The sequence below is a fragment of the Bemisia tabaci genome, unplaced genomic scaffold (genome assembly GCF_918797505.1).
Source record: "Bemisia tabaci unplaced genomic scaffold, PGI_BMITA_v3".
Taxonomy (NCBI): domain Eukaryota; kingdom Metazoa; phylum Arthropoda; class Insecta; order Hemiptera; family Aleyrodidae; genus Bemisia; species Bemisia tabaci.
Window position 1 is genome coordinate 8,147 of NW_027311821.1, and position 12,745 is coordinate 20,891.

Sequence of the window (12,745 nt, forward strand, 5' to 3'; positions counted from 1 at the left end):
AATCACGTTACAAAAAATAAAAAAATAAATAAGTAAAAATAGATACATAAAAAAAATAAGTAAAAAAAATAAATAAGTAAAAAAAAATAAATAAGTAAAAAAAATAAATAAGTAAAAAAAATAAGTAAAAAAAAATAAATAAGTAAAAAAAATAAATAAAATAGATAAATAAAAAAATAAATACCTACCTAAGTAAAAAAGAAAAAAAAAATAAAAAATAATATTGCCCACCACTAGAAAATATCGTACTTTAGTATGCAGGCAATTCTGGGACAACTCTGGAACACTTTAAAATTAATATAGAGGGCACTGCAGTACAATCGGCCCCTGGGTGCAAGTTCTCCTACTCTGGGAAGCTAAATGGTGCAACTATTCCCCCATGGTGCAACGACTCCGTCATGGTGCAACGACGCTTACTCCATATGCGCTCAAGTTGCAATAACTCTTACTTGAGGAAACTATATATATATATATATATATATATATATATATATATATATATATATATATATATATATATATAGGTGCGGCTATCCCGTATAAGTTGATCCGGCGCCAATTTTTTCACCAGGACAAGTTGATCCGATGGATCAACCTATTAAGTTGGTCCGGATCAACTTCCAAGCGTAAACTTACATACGGTGTATATCTTATACACTCGGATTCCTAACAAGTTGATCCAATGATTTTCACATGCGTAAGTGGAACCGGTTGTATATATACCTCGCGATGCATGTAAGTTGATCCAGTCAAATTCAGGAAAACAAGTTGATCTTGTCATCGGATAGCTGTACAAGGCGAGCTGATCACGAAGTGAGTTCTGTTAGCACCAGGTCCGCACTCTGCGATGTGCTATCATCAACGTCAGTAAACAATCAAGATAACCTATAAGTTTTCGTGTCAACGGGGTTAGTTAACCGTGCATGAATTGTGATGTTGAGATTTTTAAAGTTTTAATTATTATTTTGGTGCAAAATGAATGTCTCGGAACGAGCACTGAAAATTATGCGGCTGGCAAATCGTAAGTACCTTCCTGATAGTATTTTATCTGTTCGGCGTGTTCAAACTGCAATGCATCAATGGCCAGAATCATATAGAGCAATGGAATGGCTTTAATCATGATTCATTACTGCTTTTTTAAATAGTCGCCGTTAAGTTCAATACATTTGTGCTTGACACCAACTTTTGAAATCTGTGAAGTTACCAAGACTTGAGTTCCGTCATTTGGATCTGTCAGCCTATAGGGAAGCTCCCTCCAACATTCGAGATATCTACAAAATGTAGCAGTCGATTGAGGACAGAGTTGCTAAGCGCGCTCTTCACAGTCGAGAGATCAGAGCCGCATGTTGACAAAGAATTCAGGGGGTTGTAACTTAACAAATGTCTCAACTGCTCACTTCACTTCATCATTTGAATCGAAATGAATCCCTTTACGCACCTATGTTATGTTTTCAATTCTGGAAATAGCCAGATGTAGTTTCCTGACTATAGAGGGGTCGCACGTTGTCTTGATGCAGGAAAGAATTAATCTATCTGACCTAATTCTCCTAATTCTTTCCTTTAATTTTTGAAGAGTTTCACAGTACGCAGGCAAATAGAGAATTTTGCCTTGCCACGTTGTGAAAATTTGGAGAGCACAACACTCGGGGCATTACTTTTTGAAGAACTCTTGTTCTTCAGCCCGTCCCATTAAGAACCTATCTTTTGTGATAAAGTTAGGCAAAATTAGTGTCAAGGAGGCTATGTCCATATGATTATGCTGTACTTTAAGGAGTTTGGCAAAGTAAGGTTGTGTATGGATCGAATTTGATAGTGGTTCGATGTATCGTTTGGTTCAAAACTATAGACTTAACCTCAACCATAAAGTTAGGATATTTGTCAGAAAAGCTGAAGGTGAGAAATTTCGTAGCAATTTTACTACTATTGGCCAGTTAGTACTGATACGAATAAAAAATCTATCACAAAAAACCCGTTCCGCCAGATTACTCGATTGACTTTTGAGGCTATGTTTATGTTTTGAACTGATTGATATTGATGCAATCTCACCCGTTTGATGTATCAAATACGATCTGTTTTCTTGGTGAAATCTGACTTTCAGACTGCACGTAAGTACTTTTCATGAGTCAATCAATTTTACAAGTCTATTTGTTTGAACTGGAGTCTTGAAAGCAAGCCATTTCTCTGTGAATTCGTGACAATTGACGTTTTACCACTGAAGTAGTCTAAACATAGGTCTAGTTTGAAATTGTGTTCATCTGAGCGTGGGTTGTACTGGGGATACCTTCAAGCAGAGTGGTTTTGGCGATCTGAGGCTCTTTAGCTGGAATGTTTTTTTCTCAAGAGCTAGGTTCATTGAACGTAGGGCCTGATCAGACAGGATCAGATCGTTTCCCTGCACGTCAGATTTGACCTGTATGTGATGACATCATTAGTCGCTTTGAACAGAACTGTCGGATAAGTAATATGTTTTATTAGAATTGCGCAAGCTTATCAGATGATTCAGTGAAGCTTTGTGTACATTGTGCACAGAGCAGTTGAAACATAGAGGACTACATGCATAATACTGAAGTATTATTCATTGCAAACTTAGTAGCATCATTTTTTGTTCAGTACCGAGGTATTATTTGATATTACTAATATTTTACCTCTTAAATATGTTAGCATTAGCATATGTTTAAATTCTTTATCTCTTTACGTTAAAGTGTTCAGAGACGTTAGCAGAAATGTCTATCGTTTTCACATTGTCTCCCTGCTTTCTTTCACGTAAATGTGTACTTTGTGGTGCTTACTAGGTGTATTGAAGTTGCCATTTTAAGATTGATGTTGGTTTTTGATGAATGGAAGTAAGTCTGTGAAGTTCATCTATAGTTGTTTATTAAGTGCGCTCTCAAGGATTAATTTCTATTTAATTCCAGCAAATGTTGAGGGAGGTAAATTCAGTCAAGCGGACATCATTTTGGAGTTCAAGGGTGAAAATGAAATAAATAAATCCAGAGTTGAATCAAGACGCAAAAAGGCAGTTCCAAATTTTGATGAGGTGAGATATTTATTTAGATCCTAACCATAATATAAACAGCTTGAGCAATGTAACTAATTTCATTTTCTATTTGAACCAATTTGTTCTCTCATTATTATAAGCTCACTGTAAAGCAACTGAATCAGCCAAAACAAAAATACAAAATAAAAGAACTTAAATGGGGCTAAGATCGCAAAAAAAAAACCAAAAGACTGCGATGTTTCGCGCCTAAACACAACAGCATTAGTACGTAGAGAACGCCCTGCCAAATAGTGGATTGAGAGAATAAAGTAGAAAATGAGGAGATGCGATCTGCGGAGGAGCTCTGGCAGGATCGCTATCAATGGCGGTTGGGTGTCACAGAGCGCACAGAAGCGCTATAAGAGTGACTTGTTAGTAGCAGTATTATCAACTAGGAAAAAAAAAGAAAGAATTAAACAGCAAGAAAAGAAAAGAAAAAGTACCGAGCGTCACCGCTGTCGTTGTGAAGGTAATTGTAATTTAGTTGTGAAACTTCCCCGTCTTGTGTGTGTTTTTTTTGCGGTCTAGGTCCCATTTTGATTTGTTTCATTTTGAATTAAAGCTTGTTGATGTGTTGCCTTCCTCAAGGACTAAAGATCTACTCGACACTGTTGCAAAGAGAAGAGATAATGGAGATGTGTTGAAGAAAGAGTCAGCAACTAATGACAGATGAACTGCTTGAAGATAAAAGTTCGACCTCAACAATACAAAGAGAGAGTTGAGGTATCAATGAACAGCCAGAAAAAGTTTGAAAAACATATTAGAATCTGCTTTCAGCAACATTTTGAAAGTTTAAACTGAGAGAAATCAAGAATTAATACACAGATCACTTTGATGAAATCATGATTATTCATTGGAACGATAGGTAAAATGCCGAACTAAGTTGAGATATTGGGTCAAACTTTAAAAAGATCATACTGACTAACTTTTTTTGTTTGTTTTTAGTATATGAAAGAGAATTATGAACCAATAATTTCCTGTGAAACCATGACATCCCTGACGACTCCGGAAAAATTTTGCAGGATGTTAACGATTACAGCATATTTTCACAGAAAAACCATCAAGCTAACAAACTGTGCAATGTGCCTGTAGGTGAAAGTGATATGGTACGTACTTCTGTTAGACATGGTCTTATCACCTTTTATAGTGATTATAACTAACAAGGAGTGGTCACACCCTGCAGCCCAATTGTTGAAATTTTTTGTGTGTCGGGAAACATAGATGACACAGTTGAAAAGGTGGAGCATGATTGGTCGGCTATGTCTTAATGCTGCTTTATCGTGCCTTTGTCAGGTGGAATGGACGACATACTGTTGGAAACTTAAGGGTGCCGTTAGCCTGTCGTGAGTTCAACCCGACATAGGCAGGACAAAGCAGCGATAAGACATAGCCGACCAATCACGCTCTGCCTTTTGACCTATGTCATCTATGTCATCGCGACAAACAAAAATTTCAACAATCAGACTGCTGCCCTCAGCCAATTTTGATTGTCAAATGCAACTTCAGTGTGCAACCGTTTTTGTAACTGAGCGTTAATTTCGGAGTTATGAATTTTTGAAAATTGAAAAAAAGGTTTTACCAAGAGCTCACACAGAATTAAGATTTCTTCTGCACAACCCCCAACAAGACAGCTACAGTGTAGGCACCAGACTCAGCTCCCATCTGAGAGGTCCTCCGTTCGAAGCTCACTCGTACTGTTAGTACAAGCAAGTAATGACAATGTTTTCTCTGTTGCTCAGATGACTAATTATATCTCATCATATTTTTTAGAAAGAAAAAAGAATCGTGAAGAAAGAACTTGAAATCAGATGATATTTATAATTATGAAGGTTGAGAAAGTGAAAAGTCACAAATCTGACTTGGTTCTAAAGTGAACAAAGAAAATTAAAAGAAAAAAGTAACAAAAAATGCTTTTAGTCTACTGCCATCAACAATTTGACTCAGTCCTTCCTTATTTTTTATTTTACTTTTTTGCTGGGAAAACAAACTATTTTACTTATTCACCAGCTTTGAGATGAATACCAGATCAAATCAGGAAAAATCACTGAAAAGCACTCCAACTTTTCAGAGTAACGGGTGGACTTAAATGTAGCTTGATTGTTCTGTTCATATTTTTCTACTCCCCCAATTCAATTTTCAGTGTCATTTGAAAAGGACAGAAAATTATATTATTTCCAATGATTTCATTGATATTTTCTATTTCTATGTAAAACTCGAAAGAGGTAGGTAAAACTAATCATTCGATCAACCATTAAAAAGAAAGTAATTGTCTCTTGAAAAAATTTGGCATCTGAGAAGGAATGAACGGAGGCTTTATTACACAAGAAGCCAGCCCAGTGCTCATCTTATTAAACTTCCATTGAGCTTCAGCTTAGTGCGCATCCTTTACTTAACTCAAATTTCCAAAAATCCATAACTCTGAAACGAAGACACATTTACATAAATGGTTGCACAGTGAGCACTGTTATTTTTGACACCCTCTTCAACAATCCTGCCAAAGTTGATCAAAATCAACTGAGGGCAGGTTTTGATCTCCTTGTACATGATATAACTGCCAAAAACAACAAAAAGAATTCCAAAAACCGAGTTGTGTTCATCATTCTGATCGGATTCAATACATTTTGTGTCATCGCTAGTCTGTAAAACAATACTAATAGATTACGGCTTAATTTTTCCCCCCAAACCTCTAATTTGAACTCCTGATCTTTAACTCCTTATGGTTTTACTGTGATCTAATTTAATAATTGAATTTGTAGGAGAGGATCCAAGGAAATGAAAAAAAATCATTTATCTCCTTCAGAAGAGTCATCATTTTACAAAAACGTAGAGGTATTACTGGTGGAACCTCAAGGAACTCCAGAACAAAAATTGGCACAATGTTTGAAAGAGAGCAGTCTCAGAATTTCTCCCAATGTCAGCAACCCTGCACAGGTAATAAAACTTACATTATTTCATCAAAGATTTAACTAATCACTGTTTTGTCAAATTTGATTGATATTTTGATGGTTGCAAGACAAAACTGTGCTGAAAGCATCCTGGGACTCTAATAAATTATGACAGTTCGTAGTGGCCTTCTCCTCTTATTCTTACAATTGCTGGAGTTTTCTGTATAGAATTGCTCAGAGAAAAAAAACTTCAGTTACGTAGACTGAACTTGGGTTATGTGTACTGAATTTCAGTTCATATGGGAACACTAAAGTTTTTGACCCAGAAAACCAAAGTTTTCGGTCCCAGAAACCGAACTTCAATTAAGATGATCTACGTATTTGATGAAGAATACCAGTTGCAGTATGGACTAACAAAAACTATGGTCACCTGAACGGAAGTATGTTATATTAAGTGTTTTGTTATTACCACCTAATTACAGAAATAATTGCGTTTTGTTATTAGCTGATGGCCTTTTAAAAATTACATTTTTGTCTATTTCATTTTCTAATGCCATAGATATTCCCGGAGAGAACTGAGAGAAGTGAAAAAAAAATGCAAGAAGGTGCTACAAGTGAACACTTCAGAGAATGTCATGGTAAGATACGCCCATTATTTTTTTTTTTGTTTTTTTTTTGTTTTTGTTATTGGAAAACACTATTTCCATGTCTCAAAAGTGCATAGCCGGGGGACCTCTGAATTATTTTTAAACAGAACTGACTCTATATCATGTGTATTTGGATTTTAGCTACCATATACCTGAACAGAGAAGCTATCATTTTTCAACAAAAACAAGTCAGAGTGTATGTTTACAATAGGTTAGTTGTGTTAGTCATATGCCTAAGTCATTGGTTGATTCTCAGGTAGAATTTTGCAAAATGTTCATCAAAAATGAACTATTTTGCATTCCTGATTGGCAAAGCACGGAAAACAATGGTAAACGCAATCTGTCGGAAGCAAGACAGCTTACGACTGCTGTCCCAGCATAGGGCCTGCTGCTTTTCCAGCTTCCACAACATGATGTTTTAGTCTTTAGTTGCTTGGAGTATTCTACATCTACTGCTTAGTCCCCAGTAAACACTGCACAATAGGATACCTCATAGTAGAGCAATTCAGTGGGAAAGGCCCTACTTGGCAGAGAAACTTTAAATGCTTACATTTTTTTAATAGACAACATTGAAGTTTGAAAATAGTTTAATCAGTTTTCTTAAAGCTTTTTTTTCAAAGAATTCCTTTTATAATTGGACGAAATTAAACAGAAAGGAACCAAGCCACATCGGGATTGAACCGTGAAAAAGAGGTTTAAAGTTTGGCTCCTGCACAAGACTCAATGTAAAAGATAAACTTCAAGTTCAATTGCTGCAAAATTTGCTCCAACAAAAACTGTGAATTCTTGGCGATAGATAGCAGAGCAGTGGTTGAGTTCAAAACCACTCATAACTCAATTTTTTCCAAAATGTGGGTTGGTTCCTTTCTGCTTAACTCAGTCCAATTTATGTTAGGGCCATATACTATTCAAATTTGTACACATGGTAAGATATTTCAAGCCCACTTTCCCACTGGCTCACTCTCTGTGAATGAACCGTGCTAGTGAGTCATCACAATTTCTACTCTCTGTCATGTTGGTTCCAGGGATTTTGAACTGCGCGCCTCAAAATTTGTGCCACAAAGCCAAATGAACTTACATTTATAACCTTGCTCTTGCCTTATGATTACTAGAAATAATGTATTTCAAGTGAATGTTGGGAGAATTTTTTAACAGCCAAGGCTCTTTTCATATTTCACAGGGTGAACATGATGATTCTGTTTACATTTTTGATGAAAACTCTCATGAAATTCCATTTGACCCTGATTTCCGTGATATGAGTGAGTTGTTTACGGACCTCCAGGATGTTTTTGATCGTGTGGAAGAACCATTAACAAGACATTCATCAACAGATGATGAGCAGGTTGGTGTTAATATTTTAATTTATTCTTAACTTAGAGAGGGGCAGTTTCAAAAGAATCTATCTGCGCTCAAACTGAAATATACACGTAAATTGAAGGGCTTGGAGAACAAAGCGCATAAGTACACTTTTTGCTAAGTTTTGCTGACAGAAATGAAGTTTAAACTCACTTTTGAATGCTTAAAAAATTGGAATTTAACAGTGAATTTTTCACAGAGTATATTTCAAGACATATTTTAATTCAAATCATGAGTAGCCCTTTTTTCAAAAACTGCACTCATGTGCCCTCTCCTCAAACCCCGGTGAGAAAAGTTTACTTATCCAAATACTCCAGGTCAAAATAATGTTTCTAAAATAAATAATATCTCAGGTCTGAAGGAGTCAAGAACAAAGCCCATATTTCCTCACAAATTAAAGCAATTATTCTCAGTAATAGGTAAACATGCTGTTGGCGTAAAATTTTCCTAACTGTGCCTGTGCTACTGATGGAACTTTTTTTGCTTTACTTAGACCTATTTCCTTTTCTTGAATAGACATGCTTCCAAAGAACAACTAATATTTCGTGATTTGTTTGCACGAAAATAGGTGCACGATTCCGATGATGTACAAAACCAGGCAACATCTGAAAACTTTTTGGTATTTGAGGCGGTCAATCAGGATGACTCCACCGCTGAGCTTATGGAAACAAGAGAATATTTACCCGAAACCATTAACTGTGAAGAAGTCCCACCTGAGGGTACTGCAGTTGATGGCGTAAGCGAGAAAAATCATGAACAACCACCACCACCACTACAGGTACAACTATATACCTCTGAATATCAGGGTAGTACTTAATTGTATACATTAGTGAATTTGACAAGTCTCCTTATTTGCTGTATTAGGTCATGTATGCACCCTAGTTTCTATTTCCGAAGTGTTGTAGGAATGCAAATGATTTAGTACAATTTTATACCAAGAAATAAAAAGTGAGGTGTAATATTTCTCAAGAAACCTTATTTGATCAAATACTGACACGATAAAAATACTGTACAAGGTCTATTCCATTAGAAACCGGATTTCAGTGATAACCAGCCTAATGTACGTCCGAATTAGGTTTTCTCGGATTTTCCTGAAAGCTGATAACATACTAAAGAACCCTACATTCACAGATTTGCAAAATTGAATCTAACTGTGTTGGTGCATGGTTCGGAATAAGGCAACCTCACCAGTGTTCTGGGATTTTTTAGGAATTTCTGCCAAAAAGGAATAAATTCCTCAGACATTGTTTTTGGCAACTAATTCAAACGAAATTCGTCATTTGTAAAAAATCACAGTACACTGATGAGGTTGCCTTATTCCGAACTGTGTACCGATGAAGCTTGTTTAAATTTTGAAAATCTGTGAATTTAGTGTTCTTCCGTATGTTATCAGTTTCCAGGAAAGTCAAAGATAACCTAATTCGGACGTAAGGTGGGCTAGTTATTACCAAAATCCTGTCTCTAATTGAACAGACCTCCTATTGTTGTTCCTTTCAACGAAGGAAAAAAATTATAACATTGTTACCTTCCGGCCGAAGGATCAGAAGCTCGCGCCATGCTATGTTTAAAAATTTCCGCCGCCATTTCATTTATTTACAGAGAAGTTGTTTGTTGAATCTGTTAGAAAATTTCACTGCATTCTATCGGCAGCACAAAGAAAATTCAGTGGAATTTTCGGGACAGTTTCGTTGAACAATTTCTCTGTAAAAAAATAAAATGGCGGCCTGAAATTTTGAAACATCACATGGCGCTTGTGATACTTTAGCCAGAAGGTGACAACATCATCAATAAGTTTATGAGCATAAAAATGTGATAACAGGAGGAACATATGATTTATCACTCCAACAAGTTTTGAACCAAGACTGTAACAATATTTCAAGGGCCATTAGAAGCTGCTCACTGCTGAATGTGAGCCTGAATTATAACTTCTGTTTGTGCTAGCAATATTTGTTTTTAAATATCAAAAGAACTTATTACTGGAAAGCTGCTTTACAGATTGGATTCAAATTCTAAAGTATTCTTAAAAAGACCAACAGGGTGTCTGCAAGTCCGGATTTAGTACTGATTTTTCAAGGGCGGTCCGGAAGTACTGAAAAAGTGCAGACATTGCGCAAGAAGGTCCGGAATTTCACTCATTTTTGAAGCAATTTGAGCGAGAAATTCAAATTTTTGAATTTTTCGAATTTCGTCAAATTGAAGTACTTATAAAGTACTGAATTTTTCTGTTGAGGAGGTACTAAATTTCTTGGGAATGTACTGGAAAAGTATTGTAAAAGTACTGATTTTTTGGCCAGCCTGTTTCAGTAGACACCCTGACCAAAGAGCATCTGAAATTATTCTTTAGGAATTTTTTCAGTCATTTAAAGTCTTGAAATTTACAGCGGTTTGATGAATATAATTTGTTTAACAATGTTACCTTCTAAATACTATGACCAACTTTTAACAATAGGCGTATCAATAACATTTATTTTTTCAAAATTTGTACTCCATGTAAGCCACAGTTTAATTGATCAAAAATTAGTTTGAGGGTCGAAAAATTGCCTGATTTGGAAGAAGTTCTGTAAAAATTTTTACATCAACCAGAAAAGCACACCTACAAACACAATTGCAGAAGTCTGCTTACTTTTTCTCAGATTTTCAATCAATGTATATATTTTGTAATGTATTCTTTGACCCTCGAACCAGTTATTCAGTTATTGGTAAATCTTCTATGATATTTCTTGAGTGTAAATTGGAAAAAATATGGATAAAATACCGGGGCATCTACATTCAAAATTTTGTCGTTTTATTTGAAAAGTAACATATCTAATAAAATATTTTCATCAAAACTTTGCAAATTTCAAAGTTTAAAATAACTGAGGCGAAAAAATGATACAAAATAGACGACTATTCATAATTTGCGCAGGTTTACAAAGATACCTAGTCTATACATTTAGGTCAATTTAAAAAAATAACTCTAAGCCTGGTTGCGGAAATAATAATGTATTTTCAGGGCTAGTACCTACTTCTGCTTAATAGCAAATTGTTATTCTGACGAGGTCATTCACTTTACAGGATAATATCACTTGAAATATTTATGTGCTTTTCATCAGATGGTCAGGCAGTTTAATTTCTATGCAAAAACTCAATAACATCTTCTCTAATACCTCTACATTTTTCCCCTGTAGGTAACAGAGGTTACGAAGAAATCTCGAACTTGAATCGGACTAATGCATGTCCATATTGCAGACCGTTCATTCTCATAACAAATTTCACCAGACACCTCAAAAGGAATCATGCCGGAGAAGATGAAGTACTTGACTTGGCTCGAATTGTCGCTGAATCTGATTCAAAAGAGGACTTGAAAATTAGAAAAAAAAGAAGAACGGAGCTCACTGAAAAGTTAAGACTGAAAGCCAACTATGCTTATAATGTAGCTGTAATGAATAAAGAAGTGGAAGGTTCACTCCTTCCAGTTCGACGATCGAATTGCACCGACTCTGTAATGAATGAAGAAAATCATGCAACATGTGCTTACTGCCAAGGTCTGTTTGCAAGAAACACTCTGTATCTTCATGTGCCAATTTGTAAAATGAATACCTCTAAAGATTTGAATACTTCAGGTACAAAAGAAGAGTGCTAAGAACAAGTGCAATAATGTTATCGGCTGGCCTAAGGAGGCTTCGAAGGAGCTGAAAGAATTGGTTTTCCCTCGCTTACAACACGGAGAAGTTCTCTCATTGCTAAGTCGGACCCTCTTATTGTTCAGTTTGCCTCCCGTATGATCAAAAAACATTTTGAAAAAGGCAAGATAAATTACATTAAAAATTGTATGCGAGATCTGGCTAGATTTTTCATTGAGATGAAAAAAATTGATTCCAATTTAAAAAATTTAGAAGCGTGCTTTCAAGTCAAGCAATACAACAATGTCATACTTACTATTCAGTGCATGTGTGGAATCGATTACGACACAAATAAAGTGTCCTCTCCGAGTGTTGCTGCTCGATTGAAAGGTGCTATTGCAAAGTGTATTGATATAATCTATTGTAATGCACTAATGGATCAAACTGATCACGTGGCCATTAAATCTGAGCTAGATCAATTTATGCATTTACTAACTACAAATTGGCAGTATGAGATTTCAGGTCGGACAAACCGGGCGCAAAAGCAAAACAAAATGCATAAAGAAGAAGTCCTTCCTGATAGTCAAGATATTTTGGATGCATGCTTAAAGATTGAAAAACACGAAGTAGATTTGTCCCGAGAACTAATGCGAAATCCTTGTAACTTAGTTTACAAAAATCTAACCAAGCTTGTCATCGCCCACCTGATTATTCTCGGACGCAAGCGTCCTGGAGAAGTGTGCTGTGCTGAGGTAAAAGATTTTAATAATCGCAAGAGTGCTGACAAGGAGAGCAATGAGGAGTACATACAAGTGTTGTCTGAAGAAGAAAGAAAGAGCTATGACGCTCTCCTTTCTTTCCACATTATCGGGAAAGGCACTGAACCTGTTTGTGTGATATTAACCCGTAAAATGGATGACCTTATCAGATTACTAATTCGCTATCGAGAAAAAGTAAGCATCGACCCCGAAAATCCATTATTATTTCCACAGCCGGATTCAGAGTTACTGTACGATGGATCTAAATGCATAGACTACGTAAAGGATCTATGTAAACTTCGAAAACCAGTTCATTTCAATGCTATTGGTCTAAGGCATCACATGGCAACCAAGGTGCAGTTAATGAATAAAGGAGAGCAGTTCACAGAACAAGTTGCCAGACAGTTGGGCCATAGCGTCAATGTGCACAAGAAAAACTATAGACTTCCTCTATCAGTTA

General features: G+C 35.9%; 1 protein-coding gene across 3 annotated transcripts; it reads left to right on the plus strand.

The window, feature by feature from the left end:
- The first annotated feature begins 808 nt into the window (after positions 1–808).
- LOC140225974 (uncharacterized) lies at positions 809–11,521 on the plus strand. 3 transcript variants are annotated; one of them, XM_072306019.1, is made up of 8 exons: positions 809–1,021; positions 2,916–3,037; positions 3,983–4,143; positions 5,794–5,968; positions 6,482–6,560; positions 7,750–7,911; positions 8,494–8,703; positions 11,093–11,521. In XM_072306019.1, the coding sequence occupies exons 4-8, from the start codon at positions 5,949–5,951 to the stop codon at positions 11,123–11,125; spliced, it is 504 nt and encodes a 167-aa protein (XP_072162120.1). In that variant the 5' UTR covers positions 809–1,021; positions 2,916–3,037; positions 3,983–4,143; positions 5,794–5,948; the 3' UTR covers positions 11,126–11,521. The 3 variants fall into 3 exon arrangements, with proteins under 3 accessions (XP_072162120.1, XP_072162118.1, XP_072162119.1); XM_072306017.1 differs by lacking the exon at positions 11,093–11,521 and having other exon boundaries at positions 8,494–9,411; XM_072306018.1 differs by lacking the exons at positions 809–1,021; positions 11,093–11,521 and adding an exon at positions 1,900–2,105 and having other exon boundaries at positions 8,494–9,411.
- Positions 11,522–12,745: the final 1,224 nt, after the last annotated feature.